We start from the raw sequence: 16,489 nt of genomic DNA, 5'->3' as shown, positions 1-16,489 counted from the left end.
CGTTCTGTGAGGATATATGTTGCTTCTTTGTAAATCTCCGGATTCAGATACGTCAGCATCGCTAGGCAATGCAGACAATTGTTCAGTTTGAAATCGGTGTTGCTGGCATCGCTGGCGTTATCTAAGAGTAGCCTGATCAATTCAGGACTAGGCCATTTTTTAGCAATCAGCAGCAGCAGGGTGTTCCCCCTTATATCAATGGCATCTAAGTCGACGTTATATTTGAGAAGTTCTTCAATGCATTCTTTTCTCTTTTCACTGCTATCATTCACCATGTGGATAGGCGTGGAACCGTCGCATGTTTCTGCTTCAACATTGGCACCATTAGTCACCAGGGTTTCAACCAGATGGAGATGCCTAAATTGTATAGCCAGGTGGAGGGGGGTAACCTTTTTCGAGTCAGTGGCATTGACATTAGCTCCTTTTCGTAATAAAAACAGGACTTTCTTCAAATTTCCCGTTTCGACAGCCACATGAAGATCGGTTTTCTGAGGATCCTCAATATTTTCTTTTGGAATATTGATGGTCTGTAAAGAATTTAAGAGAAATTAGGCGATTGTTATGAAGTTAATACTTATATATCAGGTTTTGTGAACAACAAAAATTCAGTCGGTCTATACAGGGTGAATCTTTGACTCTTACAAATATTCAAACAATATATTATCGAGGTGAAAAGAAACATTTTTTTTATACCATTTTTTTCGATTCAGCCCTGATAAAAAGATATAGCCATTTTAAGTTTTCATAATGAGCCATAGAGAAACAAGATTCCCTTCAGAATAAAAGCAGAATCTTTGACACTACACATATATGGTTCTTTCAAACAGAATTGCAATCAGTCAAATCAGTTCATGGTACGTAATGGTCATAATGGAAAAACTGGAGATGTAGGTGATATTTTGTGTTTAAAAAAGATTCATCAAATAAATGATAAACTATATTGCGAAATTCATTTCATTCGATAAAACCTTTAGTGAGAGAAAAATTTTTTCATCAGCCTGTATCTTTTAAACCGAGCCGATTCGGAAAAAATGGTTCAGGAAAAAAATGTTTTTTTTGACCTCAAGAATCTACTGTTAAAATGTTTGTACGAATCAAAGATTCCGCGTATACAAGAATTTTCAAGAATCATTGCAAATCTCTTTACAGAAAACTTTTATGCACTTACCATTTTGCGAGAATTGTGGTGTCTTCTTCTATTCTCTCTTCGCGACATATTTCAGGTTTTAAACACACTGTAGATTAACAATTTTAACTGTACTGACACGAATTGGAAACGAAGCACAACTGTACCAAGACACCCATTTACGTCCATTTATATACTCGTAGGAATAGCTAGGTACGTAATTTTTTTCTGAGAACCGTAGGATGACCACCGAAATTTCTGCCCCCTTTCAAAATCTCAAACTACCTGACAAATGACAGTTAATGTTTATTTGCCAATTGGGGATAATGACCCTGTAATAATTTTGGGATGGGACTTAACTTTTCGGTTAATTTGAATTGAGATTAGGAAGGGGGCAATAAGGAATGTTTTTCTTAAATTGAAATTATTCCGAGAATTTTTATCAGAAATATATTTATGGAACTGTTGTGCGAAACTGGGTATAACGGCCCTGTAATAATTTTGGGATGGGACTTAACTTTTCGGTTAATTTGAATTGAGATTAGGAAGGGGGCAATAAGGAATGTTTTTCTTAAATTGAAATTATTCCGAGAATTTTTATCAGAAATATATTTATGGAACTGTTGTGCGAAACTGGGTATAACGGCCCTGTAATAATTTTGGGATGGGACTTAACTTTTCGGTTAATTTGAATTGAGATTAGGAAGGGGGCAATAAGGAATGTTTTTCTTAAATTGAAATTATTCCGAGAATTTTTATCAGAAATATATTTATGGAACTGTTGTGCGAAACTTTCCAAATGCACAGTGACATGCAAGGAGAGGGCATTTATAATTATACTTCATTCAAATTTATTTTAGCAGTCGGTTGGCCATGAAATAATTTTCTCAAGTTTTTGTAACTAGAACGAAGTTGGCACTCATGAAATGTCGTTAATGTCATAACGCCGTTGCCACAACTAATATCAATTCATATTACGAAAATGCCGAAAGTGATTGAAAAAAGAGACAGGGTTTCAGGAAGTGATATTTAGAATTCAGGTCCGCTCATTCAAATTATACCCTGATATTCTAAAACCCACAATACGTCAGACGGTAGCGAACATATTCAATGTAAGAGAATTTATATATTGTTTCATCTGAATCTAAACGACCTATATTTCAGCTGAATATTTCCACAATCAGAAAGATTGTGAATGAAGAGTATGACAAGGAATTTCCTTCAATTGGGAGACCCAAAAAAGTGGTGGCATTCGAGAATTTTATGTTTGAGTGAATTAATGCGAAAAGTTTACTACAGGATTTTCGATAAATGTCATCGGAGAATAAGTTCCCTAAAATGGATTTTTCTATTTTTCATTTGACTTGTCCTATACAATGTAAATGTCTTATGGTACTAATAAATACCTATAATTATTATTATTACATCAATGTATTAAGATGAATAGCCACAAATACGCGCAAGTTACCCTGTTACTTGTTTATTCATGTGAAATTTTTGTTCAAAGGTGAAGTTCATCTTAACTTGAAACTTCCTTCAATTTCTTTTACTTATATTGATGCAAGATGATTTTTGTTGATGAATTTAACATTCTTGTAATTATCTGTTAATTCCTTCGGGAGATACCCATTCCCAACTACTGCATCATATGCATTTCATCTTCGAGTTAATATTTTTGAAATCTACAAATGATGTAAGCCAAAGAAGATAACGAACATCAACTCTCCTCAAGCTAGTGCATATTATGATATTATATTGATCTCTTGTATATTCCATGTGAATAACTGGATTTGGTATGCCTTTAATCAGTTTGCATAAACTTCAATTTTATTCGTCACATATAATATTTTCCGAAGAAATTCGACATTGTGATAAAATACGTAATACCAGAAACTTTTACGTAGAACGGGCAACATAGCGTTGATTTAAAACCCAAAAATGTTTTGACAAGCTTCATAACAGCGCAGTATCTGGATGGGGTTTTGACTTTGAACAAGCAAAAAACCCTGACTTTGCTCCTAACATTTTTACCCTGAAACGTTCTAACACACTTTTGAAAAATATGAACCCTTGATTCTTATCGAAATGTTTCAATCCTTTTTTTTCATTCAGGTCATCCTAAGTTGGTCGTATGAAATAATAATGAATATAAACACATTTGCGATAAGCTGCACTCGTGATAACCTACAAGGTATAACATTTTCCTCCGGTTAAAAATAGACGTCAAGGTACCTTCCACCGAAAAGGAAACTCAAAGGCAGTATCGGCAGGCGACCAAGCTGATAACAGCCACAAATCTTCGGATATCCTCACAGAATTCAATCTCTCATCCGTTCCTTCCACTCCACCTTTCACTGTCTTGCTTCAAGACATCGTCAAAAACGGACGGAGTCTACTTACCTTCACAAGGCCGGGCGATGTACGTTTCCACGAGATACATCTATTTGTTTGTCAGCAGCTAATTGTCGTATCCTCATATTGTGTGCGTTTACCTCTAAAACTCATATGACCCGTCGTGCCCGTTCGGAGTTATGGTCTTCGAGAAAGCTTTCTCGGATTTTCAGCCTGCCGGTGGTATGTGGCCATGTATGTAGTTAATGTTGTCGATTGGCACACGTTCGAAATTGGCGAAATGCCTTCCGACACCCTCGGTTTGACTGTCGGTACCGGTTTAGGGGTGAGTGTCCTCGCTGGTATCTTGTCCGGGGTCTGTTTCATCATCGGATACAGGAGCAGGATCGGCAGAAAGAGGTAAATAAAATTGTGTAGAATACGGAATCTTTAACTTGAACGGGAGTGGCAGTTGGCAGATAATTGTCACGTGCTTTCGTTGTATTATTTCCATAGAGATACCTGCCTTTTATATAATAGTTTTTTTTCGAATTTCACCCACTAAATAAGCCAAAATTGAGCAGAATTGGATCAAATTTTTCGAAATTTTGAAAGGTCAAGTTTCGACATGCGTATCTCCCAGAAAAATCATCGCAGATCCAGATACTGTACATATCCTAAAGAAGCAACTCTTCTAGTAACAAATCTCGAAATTTCATCGACCTCAATGTAACCGTTCGATCTTGACAAAAATTTAACTGACCCCATCTTTTTGGGAATTTTTCGAAGGTCAACTTTCGAGATTCTTAACTCCTATAAGAATCATCGTAGATCCACAAGTGATACATTTTTCGAAAGAGCAGCTCTCCTAGTAAAAAATCTCGAAATTTCATCGACATCGGTGCAACCGTTTGATCTTGACGAATTTTCATGTGATACCATCTTTTTTGAAAATTTTCGAAATCAACTTCTGACACGCAGATCTCCCAGAAAAATCATCGCAGATCCAAATATTATACATATCCTAAAAAAGCAACTCTTCTAGTGACACATCTCGAAATTTCATCGACCTAGATGTAACCGTTCGGTCTTGACGAATTTTTAAGTGACCCCATCTTTTTGGGAATTTTTCGAAGGTCAGGTTTCGAGATGCTTAACTCCCATAAAAATCATCGTAGATCTACAAGTGATAAATACTTCGAAAGAGCAGCTCTCCTAGTAATAAATCTCGAAATTTCATCGACGTAGGTTCAAAAGTTTGGTCTTGACGAATTTTTAAGTGACCCCATCTTTTTTGGAAATTTTCGAAATCAACTTTTGACACGCGTATCTCCTACAAAAATCATCGCAAATCCGAATATTATACATATCCTAAAAAAGCAACTCTTCTAGTGACAAATCTCGAAATTTCATCGACCTAGATGTAACCGTTCGATCTTGACGAATTTTTAACTGACCCCCATCTTTTTGGGAATTCTTCGAAGATCAGCTTTCGAGATGCGTAACTTCCACAAAAATCATCGTAGATCTACAAGTAAGACATACTTCAAAAGAGCAGCTCTCCTAGTAATAAATCTCGAAATTTCATCGACATCGGTGGAACCGTTTGATCTTGACGAATTTTTTGACGCTATCTTTTTTGGAAATTTTCGAAATCAACTTTTGACACGCATATCTCCTAGAAAAATCATCGTATAGTTAAAAGTGGTGCATATTCTTAAAGAGGAACTCCTTTAGAACAACCTTCAAAACAATCGCGGTTTATTTGTTTGTTCAGGCCACCCTGTATCCGAAAACACGCTCCAAATACTACACCAGAAAAAACTCAGTCGATTCGTATAATTCGCCAATCGAATTGCAACCTAACGATCTTTTTCCATACAGATCTATCGATCTATCGAACGTTCACCAGAACGCATTAGTGGAATTGGTGATAAAAATCGGTAGTCGTTAGGAAATTCATGCGTAGAACGTATTCGTATGTGTGTGTTCGAATCAGGGCACGTCATTGAACCTATTGATGGAAATCGAAAGCTACTTGCCCAAATTAGCGCTGTCCATTGAGACGAGATGAAAGTTACGTATGATGGAATGTGAGATCTTCGGGTTTTCGCTAATAAGAGTAAGAGTACTTGATCACTTCGACGCTCAAGGGAATGACCGGAGGCTTTTCGATTAAATATTTACGACTCGCGCAGTTTTTTGGTCTCTAGAAAGCCAGGGATTCGAATTTTTAAGGTATTCGGAACTGTCATGAAGAAGCCGGTTCATTTGTTACGCATCGGTAAAAATGGCTATAGATTCTTAAATTCTGAAATGAAAAACTTTGCTTATGGAAAGAACTTCTCTTTCGCCTATCACTAATTTTATTCTGTCCTTCCAAGAGCATCTTTAAAATACCAAAATAATAATGAATCGTCATTGTGAAAGCACAATTCATCTCCAATGTGTACAATTCACTATCCTCAATTTAGAGTAGGTTGAGTTAATTTACTTTTAGATAACTTTAATTGTTCTGATGTTCGTCTGTTCATTTCACATGAAGCATGAGGAACAATTTTTAAGTTGAATTTCCGATTATTTGAAACGATTCAACATTCTCCTCCGTCAACAATTCACTCCACAGAGTGTTCGAGATAAAAGCTGACGTTTGATTCCTTTTGTTCACTGTATATAACAAGAAACGAAGTAACTTGCATCGGAACAGTTATATCCCCGAAGAATCAAGCTACAATAAAAAAAGTATGACTGAGTGTACCACAAACTTTGAGACTTTGTTTGTTACCCTAGTCTTGCCAGTGTGTAGTGTGTTACCCAATAATGAATATTCACAGTTTTAAACGAAACTAATGTAGTAGTACTTCAGTTATCAATGGAAGGTGGCTTCTGCGACCTGGGGAGTTGCTGTAATTAATTAACATGAGCGACCTGAAACTACCAATAGGTGATATGGGTATTGTACCCGTTAACGGTCAAAATGCCGGTCATGCTTCACCGGCAACCTTCTTCAGGGCGCAATTCCGGTCCAATAACACCGACAACACATCAGTTACAGCGACAAACATACAGAGTGAAATAGTTGTCAATCCGATGCGATGTTGTGTTGAAAAAATCGGAATCGAGTTATGTGAACTGCGATCTGCGTGTTCAGTGTCATCGTTTTCGTGAAATACAACGGATATAAATCTGGAAAAGTTGAGGTCTGCCTTGCAAACCACATTGAGCAGGAAAAATGTGAGGTTTGTACTTCACTTAAGGGTCGATCATACACAGAGGGTTTATATTTTCTACACCTACTGCTTTAATTTTAGGTTTTTCGACTTGTTAAAATACTTATTATGGTCTTAATGAACAATTCTTTTTTCCATGAGATTCAGGAACTCATTTTCCCACACACTGATTTTCACTGTGTGAATTTTTAACAATGTATGTACAATATTTGCACAAATCAGGGTTTTATATTACATTTTTGTATATTCTCTTAAATATTTTACAGTTTTAAGAAGTACTATAACTATTTCAGCTGAAATTTGAAAAAAAAATAAGTCCAAAGCGAAAAAATTGTAATTCATCACATCATTCTTATAGTGAACCAAAAATTTTTATACATCTTGTCTACCTATAAAATCCATTTCAAAAAACCATGAATACTCCATGAGAACTCGTGAAATGGGAGAAGAAATTTTAGTAAACTGTCTCTTACCTATAATTTCGATTAAATTTTAGTTTTCAATCATTTGAATGGCATATTTTCCACAATTCGAATTTAACAACATAATTCATCAAATATGGAACAGTCAAGAATAAATTCCAATATCGAAAACTGATTAATTAAAAAATCGTTACTTATTGAAAAGGAAAACCAGCGTATAAACTGAATTTTCTCAAATTCTACAAGAATAAGAGCCTCCTATGGCACTAATAAAATGATGATGGGTTTCCTCCATACAAGATCACAACGATACCGAAAACTCATCAACTTCCTCTGAAGAACCACTCGAAAACTCCTTATCTCCGATCTCGTCGAAGATCAAAAATTTCAACAGCGTCATTTCCACGGCGTAAATCACTAAAACGGCGAGTAAAATATAGATGAAATCCATGTCTGATTCAACGGTCAAAGAAAATACTGGTGGAACTTTCCTCCCTGTTTTCTTCTGGGGCACTATAGTCGGTCGTCAAAATCTTCACTAGTATCACTTCGAAGGTACAGAGCATGAACATAGCCATGAAGACATCCATAAAAGTGGTGTTGGGCTGTTGGTTGATCCTCCTGTTGAATTCTCCAGCACAGTGAACCCCTTGTATGCTGAGGAAAAATGGGAACAAGAACATCACACTGGAGGATCTTTCACAGTTTACCAGGTCCACGATTCTTCACTTTAAAAAACATCTCTGTATGGAAATAGAACACACACTGCCGGTCTGTAGCTGATGGGACGTTGAGAGCAAGAGTGAGCTCTTGTATAATAACTTTCTCATTTCTAGAGGTACTTACGCTCTCTGTACCACAGTTATATAATTTTGTTACGGTTATCTAACTCCAGTGGGCACGAAAATTGTGGCAGTGGGTCAAGCAGTCTCATATGTTTCTCCCTTTTTTCAATCAGCTCAATCCATTATGCAGGAGCTTCTTCACATAATCAACAAGGAACATAAACTTCTTCACTCTACAAATTTAATTGATGGGCATTTAGGTTTATCTGATGGACTCTGTTGTGCTCTGCTTAACTGCTGAGACGTGGAAATCAAATAACGATTTTTCCTAAAGGTTCGTTTTATCCGTAATTTGGGGGACATACTTATTATTCATTTTTCATTGTTCTGTTCGAAAACAATGAATTTGGCAAGTGTCGAGGACACAAACAATATGATTTAATGCATCAATGACATCTCGTCGAGATATTTCATTTCCTATTTGGTAGAGTTGAGTTGAGGGTTTCTATTTAGCTGAGAGAAGGTATCCTTCTGATGGGGAGAAAAATTATCAACCCTTTCAGCAAAGCGAGGCAATTCTTATTCGAGTATAAAAAATAAATCCTAAGCCTTCTACTACCAGTTAAAGTTTTCAGACACGATAATTTGAATCCAAGATTTTTCACGAAAATGATGGAGATAAATCGATGATGATCTTCATCCTTATGATAGTAATGAGAAACAGTGACAATATACGATTTAATCTGCGTAAAGCGAAAGTATTCCGAAGATTCAGGCAAAAATGATCCTTTGCAATATTTTTCTCAACATAATCCTGAAATGTTGATTTGATGACTCCACTCTTTTTTTTGCAGAAACCGAAAGTGGCACTGCAACGTTTGTGGTGAATATCTACGATCTGCTGGATTCGTATTGAGAAACGGTCAGTTTGTTTACTGCGCCAAATGTAACACCAAAGTCTGTAGATCAGCATGTTCAGTAGAAGAAGCAGATGGTTCTTGGGTATGCAACCTGTGCGCCCCAAAAGTAAACAGCTGGATTGATGGAGCCTTCAAGGTTGTGGAACCCTTCACGAAAGGTAAAAACTGATTTTGGTTTCGAAACCAGAAAGTAAAATTCCAAATCTATTGAATTGTCAATAAATAAATCATCATAAAAAAGGATTGAAAGAACTGAATTCAGTAGCAACTTGAGGTCGATGAAGATGAAGCTGTTTTATCTTTATCTTCTTCATGAGCTATCGTTTTTTTTTTCAGCTCTCCTTTCTAGAATGAGTCTTATGGGTGAACCACCCGACGAACTAGAAGAATATTTGGAAGAAGAGAGAAACAGAGAGAAAGAACAACTACGTGACTTCATTGAGAGGCTGGTGAATGACATACTCGGTGAAAACGTTGATGATGCAAGCATCAATAAGATTTACGACGACAGTAATTGTGAGTATCTGCCATTAATCTTCATTTAGGGGTAAGATGCAACAAATGCAGATTTTCCAATGATATTCAACCTCAAATTATTCAGAAAAATGAAGCTTCCACAACAATTTCATCCGTATGAGCGAATCCAGCAGATTCTGTGAACTTCACGATGACATATATTCACAGAATCATATTTTATTTTTCTGTGTTTTTATCCGGAAAGTGTTTTCTCCTTAATTTAATTGCATTTCATTTTTCCCGAACTCTTGCAGATGAGAAAATTTTCGAAAAATACCACAGGAACCTCAGTGAAATCCTGACAGACTTGGGAACATCTCTTCAGATATCCCTCAGTCGTAAGTTTTGATTTGTGCAACACTGGCACTCGTATTTTCATCGCAATTCTTTGCACTCGATGCATGACGTTATTCTTGTTTCTTCCTTCTTCTTTAAGAATTGCACAGTTTGTAAATATTACACCGATGACAGATTTGAAGAAATTCAATCTCGTTATTCATAAATCAAGAGAATTTTGTGTATATAACCTCGCAGTGATTTGAACTGGAATATGTTTATATTTGAATAACTCAACTCAGAATTGTTCTAGATTTTGTTCGACTCGAATTATTATAGGTCAGTTTTAACATAACAGGAAGATTGAGTTGAGAACATACTTAAGCACCTTTATTATTACAAATTCCAGGTATCTAACGACTAACCAGTTTCGCATACGTCAAAAACACAGGTACCTACGTTTTCATCGCAACAATCAACCGAAATTAATGTTTTTTTTCTTCAAATTTATACCTTAGCAACTCTTCAATAACAAAATCGCCATTGGTGTTGTAGCAAAGTTCCGGATGATCTTGAAAACCGAACCTTGACCAGCTCATTCGATGGGTACAAGACAATATTGTCCGGGAGACACCTACTCAATGGCGTAAAATCATCCTCAGAAATTTGTTCCTTACTTGGGCAACACAGAAGCCTGTAGAGAACACTCACGATATAGACAAACTTTTTCTGTGCGTATGGTTATATGTAGGTACTTGAATTAGGTCACCCTAACAAGAAAGACTTGATAACACCATCAATTCATCGAATACTTTGTCAGCCTTGGAAGAACACTACCCAATAGACTTGCTGCATTGCCACATATAGAACTCTTTTCATCATGTTCTATGCTCCCATCTAGCTACAGGGATTCACTGAGCATCTCCCGTACAGCAACTCTCGTACGTTACTAACTACTACTACTATTTGTAGGAATTATCGCCAGCGAATCCGTTTGTAGTCGATGGTTGGGAAAACAAAAAAGTGTGTAAATATAAGTAATCAATTCTGCTATTATCAGTGCACCACGTGGATCCAAGCAGAACGTCTCGTTTGCTATTTCGAAATCACGGATGTGTCTGTGTGTTTCATGTGTTTTTGTGACACTTAGAATGGATGGTTGAATGTAGCGAAAAAAATTGTTCGGACGATGAAATATCAATTTTCGCGATAGATGTTTGGATGCGAAATGGGTACCTATATATGAATCGTATAGGTTACTAGTTACTATTGACATTCGAATACCTTCAACAAGTGCGAAAAGTTATCCTTTACCAAGCGCGACACGAAAATTTCAAACGATGCATTTTTATTTAGGACGGGGGCCTTTTTGAAGTAGATCACTTTAGTTCTAGCTTTTTTAAAATGCTCCAATACTCTATGAAATATTTGAAACAGGTGTATTTTCAACGTAGTTTCATTGGCTGATTAATAGAACTGAATTTGTTAGCAATAGGGAATGGAATGATATAAAAAAACTATCAAAATATTGACCTGCAACTAGTAGCTTCCTTATTTGTAGGACCCGGGTCATTTGATTGACTTAATCGAGATCGTTGATTAAAAAGATTAAGAATATGCAATTAGATTTCTTGTAGAATCAGTATTTCAGGAAATAAATCACTTTTAGTGGGAAATTTCGGAAAAATTGATCAACTTTTAGGAGCTGTAGCAGCCAGAAAAAGATAATTAGACATATGCTGATTTTTTTGATGATAGATGAAACTTTGGCGAATAGAAAATTCTAATTTTCATTCATCTACCGCGAACAGTTTAGATTTCATGATTTTTTCCGCGAAGGTACAAATTTTCCAATTTTTCATCGACTCTAACTTGAAAAATAAATTTTTAAAGAAATATCTGTTTGCATATTCGTCATATTCGCCCTCGAATTAGTCGACAGTATAAATTTGGTTTGGATCGGAGATCAAAAATTTTTTTCAAAAAAACGCAATTTTTCCATGCATATGTATGGAAAATTTGAAAAAAATTTTTATCTCCCCGATTTCCATCAAAATTGGATAATCTACAGAATCGAGGGCGTAGATCACGAATATGCAAACAGAATTTTGCTGAAAGGATTAGTTTTCAAGTTATGGTCTATGGAAAATTCGAAATTTTGGACCTTCGCAGAAAAAATCATAAAATCTGAACTATTCTTCGATGGGTAATGAATCTAGGATTTTTCTATTTGCAAATGATCAGTTTATCATTTAAAAAATCATTATATGTCCAGTGCCTCTTTTCTGGCTGCTACAGCTCCTCAAAGTTGACCAATTTTTTCGAAATTTTTCACTAAAAGTGATTTATTTCCTAAAATACTTATCCTAGGAAAAATATAATTGCATGTATAATGGAATTTTGTGATGAAGACGGCTAAAATGATTGTTATTATTGTTTGGCAGTACATAGATTCTACCATTAAAATATTCACATTCTTCAAGTAGGTATCTTAATTAGATCCACACGCGTATAATTCAATTTTCTTTATCCGTTGAACTGAATCCGATATTTCTAACATATTCAATTTCAGTTTCCTCGAAGGTATAAGTGTGGGAACAAGAAGTGAAAATATGTCCATGTTAAAACCTCATTAATTTTCCGGATCTCTATACGAGAAAAGGATCCAATTGTTCGTCAAATGAATACATTTCTAGTTTCATGGAGCATATAAACGAGAATTCTGTAAATAAGTAATATCCGCTTCTCAAAATGATAAAATATGTTACGATTTCAATTGAGGTTATCATTCATGTAGCTATCATCCATCATGTTTTATTTCTTCTGGCCAAATTTCCATTCATTGGTGTGAATTAATATTTCAATCGTTCTATCAAGGTTGGTGAGAACAATAGGACTGAAATTATTCCCAGGAAGTTTTGAAGCATCTTTCAAATTATTCGTGATCATAAAAATCACTTACCCTTTTATGATGAATCATTTTCTCATAGTTTTATTACACTATTGAATTTCAGCTTCATTTATTTTTTGTTACAGTCCGAATTTTTTATCAATGATAAAAATGTTCCACCCAGTAGTTCCATTACTGCAAAGTTCTCTTACCTTGAAGTTGCTTGTAGAAGAGAGAATAGTCATTAATGAGAGCAAAATTATCTTTATCGAAAAAAGTTATTTTTCTTCATTGGGGATAGTGAAGATTATGTCCTCACGTATTAATGTATTGAAAATTCGATATTTTTCTCGATTGACAGAGAACATAAAGGTCTGTCATGAATGATAATATCATAATCGTTTTATTAATAGTCCGAGACGATGCAATCACTTCATTATAGTTTCATGAACTCCGCAACATCATCTCAAATGATTTTTTATCGAAATTTCCTTTTTCTCTACGTTCATCGCGCGTACCATCAGGACTTTGTATCGAGATTATTAGGATTGAAATCGGTTTTTCATACCTTGACCATATAAATTACCATAAAATGACTCGTCTACTTCTTCAACCTCGATTATCTCTAAAAAAATTCCACGTCTGTTTCGTGGATCGACTATGTCATCAATTTTTATTCCTATATCTCTCAAGGTTTCGTGAAAATGCACGAAACACGAGTAGGTACATTACGATCTGCTGAATGACAACAGAGACATCGGTTTATTGTTGAAAATAATTGAATTTTCGCGTTTCGTATCATGTACAGGCTGGTCGGATGAGTGACTACAGAAAGTGAAGCATTGCTTCAAAAGTTCTGGTCCTGGGAAGAAAAATACCTAACTATTTCGTTCGAGCAAGCAAAACCATTAAATATTTCGGTATTTCAACAACTAGTCATATTTCAATTCCTCGAACAGAGTCATTTTTCAGGCAAACAGTGATTAATTCAACAAATATCATATAATTTAATTGTTTTATCAACAGATAGGACCGAGTGGTTCATATCATAATTGCAGAATGTTTTTTGGTGAAATTAATATTTCATAACTTGTTTCTGCAACAGTTGAACGAACTTTTTTAATACAACTGAGATATTTCTTTTCTACTCAAACAAATTCTCTCAGTAAAAGATGAGCTAGAAACGAGAGTTTATAATCAACCTGAATAAGGTCTCCATGAAATCTGGCAATGAAAATTATCGGTGAAATGCCATGTTTTCTACGAACCAAATTTGTTATGCAGTGCAATTGTACCAAATCAATTGCATTTCTCTTTGAAATCAACTGAAAATTTTATTGCCTATTAATTCTCGATTTAATGATAACAATCTTCATTAAAACTGAATTAATTTCTAGTGATTACAATCGAAACACGGTCAGGGAGAGACTATTTGATATGACTGGCACAAAAAAAAGTTTAATCATCATTGTAACCTCTTGAGATTCCAAATTCATAAAAAGCAGCATTATTTCAAATGGGAAAGTGAAACGATTTTTCATTTTTCGCCAATCAGATTTATTATTATTTATCTATTATGTGTTAATTTCGCCGGAACAGGATTCCTTTCGACACAATACGTCAATAAACGTCGTATCGCAGGTGGAAGCAGTCTTCCGTTCGCATAATTGATTCAAATCACTTTCGAAGTTCATCAGGTTGATACATTTTTCATGACACAAATAATATTCGTCCCATGCAAATGCGACTAGTTCGATAACGATTTGGTGCGATTCCAGTTCTGTCAGAATGTCGAAAAAATTGCCCAAGACTTTGATATTTCATCTGTCTGATCGATGATCGCCGTTCATTTTTCACGTATATACGAACAGGTTGTTTTGTAGTTCTCGGACAAGACGGAGATATTATTTTATTGTGATAGAACAATGGATAAACAACGATAAATTTCGATAGCAAGATTGTCCATTGTCGCGTGTGGGTACTCCTTTTTCTCCGTCAATTTTGGCCTCAATATGATTGCCACAGTATTGATAACCGTCGCTGTGACATTGTGGTGTTTGTTCTCCTTTGCTCTCTACGCTTACTATTACATCTTGGAGGTGATCTTAGGTGAGTTTTTCGAAATCTCGACGTTCTAAAGTTCAGTTCTTATCCGTACTTAATTGAGTTTCAGCATCAGATAGCGAGATTTTGATCAGTTATTACAATTAATAATAAACTGCTCAAAAATTTAACTTACTTTCAGCAATTGAATAAAATTTCGAATGTTGCTGTACATACCACGTGAAGAGGCGTATGTTTGCGTATTACACACGCACACAATTTGGTCCTCATGACACAAAAACTCATTTCCTGTAGGTGGATATTTTTTTGTTTTCTGTGGGCTATTTCAACTGATCTGGTGTTGTGTAGTAACAATTGTGCATAAATTGTCAAGAGTTTAACATTCGCGGAACCGCTATTGTACTAGTGGAAGTGCTGCATATTCTATCGATGGTAAAAGAGCAAGAGTTATAACCGTCGCACAAGGTCGACTAAAAGGCTCAACTGGGAGGAGAGAATTGTCAACGACCGCACAGAAGTGCATGAAATGGATTGGCCTGCTGCCTGGCCTGGCCAAAAATGTGATGTCACAGCAATTGCACCGCTTACCTGACCCACCGCAGACATTACAACAGCTCGCTAATGTTTTGAGAGATATTCAGCAGAAGATTCTTCAAACTTTCATTGATAATCTCGTTGGCACAATGCCGAGCAGAGTAAAGAAACTGCGGAGAGCTAATGAGACCCTCCACGATATTAAACTGTGTTGGTAATGAAAGGAACCTTTTTGAGCCTGCAGACATACCGAGATTTTAGGGTATATTTGTTGCAAGTTGTGACATTTGGCAAAACGAGTGAATACATAATATGCATAAGTAATCCGATCTCAATTAGAAACATACTCTATCGATAAATTACAATAATAACAGTGATAGACGTAGAAAAAAGTGATGCGATTCACTTATAATTATCCTATTTAATGAAAAAGTACTAATTACAGTTATCGGTTCATTTAATTATGAACATGATTCAAAGATTCTATTCCTCCCTCTGCAATATTCTCATTTTTTATAGATCTACCACTTGTAGGGGAGTCCCCTTGCTCAGCTCACACAGCGCTCAAAGTCATCATACAAAAGATCATCAGAGAAGCTAGTCAGCTTCCAAAATTGAATGGAGAAGGAACAACCAACGCCTTGGAACAAAACAATAGGACATACGAAGACCTTCTCTCAACTGCCATATTGAATAAAGTGAGTCTCTAGACAATAGAAAAAATTAATTATCACCTGAATTCATTATCACCTGATAAGGTAATTAGGAAATACGAATTCTTCCCTTGTTCTGATAAGAAATCGATCGTAATCGACTGATCTATTTCAGATAATAAGTACATCACAGAGCAACCTGCACACAGAAACTGGTTCATCATCGAGGACCAACAGCGTCTACAGCCATAGATCGTCTTCGTCCAGGAGACGAGCTCAAAAAGAATATTTCTTCGGTGAAGAAACGTTAGACCACAAATGGAAGAATGTCGATACGGACACAGCGTCGATTTCCAGCTTGGAAGAATGGGTACATAGTGATTCTAGTCTCGGTTCAACCAAATATGTGGATAAGGTGTCATTGACGGTAAGTAGAGCCCTGCACGATTTCATTCATTAGACAATCATCCATTATATCAAGTAAGCCACTATAGTTGGGAAGCCGACAATGCTAAATCGGGATTTACTCGAGCTTCCAGTGTCCAAGTTACGAGGATGTATTGATATCTAGTTAGCCCAGACCAGTTCCATTAATAAAACACTATTGCGTTACCATAGCAACGAACAATAACTCATTAGAAGTGTCAGTGTGAAGTTTGAGGTCAAAAAAGTAAACAAGAATTACGCAATAAATTAAAAGAAAGAAGATGTCCGCCGAAATTGTGAAAATCGAAAAATTGAA

At 35.8% G+C, this 16,489-nt stretch overlaps 1 protein-coding gene across 13 annotated transcripts in view; it reads left to right on the top strand.

Moving 5' to 3' along the window:
- LOC123310669 overlaps window positions 1-16,489 on the top strand; it is a 30,929-nt gene that overhangs the window by 5,978 nt on the left and 8,462 nt on the right. The window contains exons 1-6 of one of the 13 annotated variants that reach the window (XM_044894240.1): window positions 3,759-3,877; window positions 8,749-8,972; window positions 9,151-9,330; window positions 9,585-9,668; window positions 15,614-15,792; window positions 15,923-16,174. In XM_044894240.1, coding sequence (XP_044750175.1) covers window positions 3,759-3,877; window positions 8,749-8,972; window positions 9,151-9,330; window positions 9,585-9,668; window positions 15,614-15,792; window positions 15,923-16,174 — 1,038 coding nt within the window. Of the gene's footprint in view, window positions 1-3,758; window positions 3,878-8,748; window positions 8,973-9,150; window positions 9,331-9,584; window positions 9,669-10,597; window positions 10,862-13,533; window positions 13,536-14,274; window positions 14,606-15,613; window positions 15,793-15,922; window positions 16,175-16,489 lie in introns of those variants that run through there. The other 12 variants (XM_044894242.1, XM_044894241.1, XM_044894252.1 and 9 more) reach the window with 12 other exon arrangements.

The sequence above is a fragment of the Coccinella septempunctata genome, chromosome 4 (assembly GCF_907165205.1).
Source record: "Coccinella septempunctata chromosome 4, icCocSept1.1, whole genome shotgun sequence".
NCBI classification, from domain to species: Eukaryota; Metazoa; Arthropoda; class Insecta; order Coleoptera; family Coccinellidae; genus Coccinella; species Coccinella septempunctata.
The sequence above is the reverse complement of the archived record's forward strand: the minus strand, read 5'-3'. Positions and strand labels throughout refer to the sequence as shown.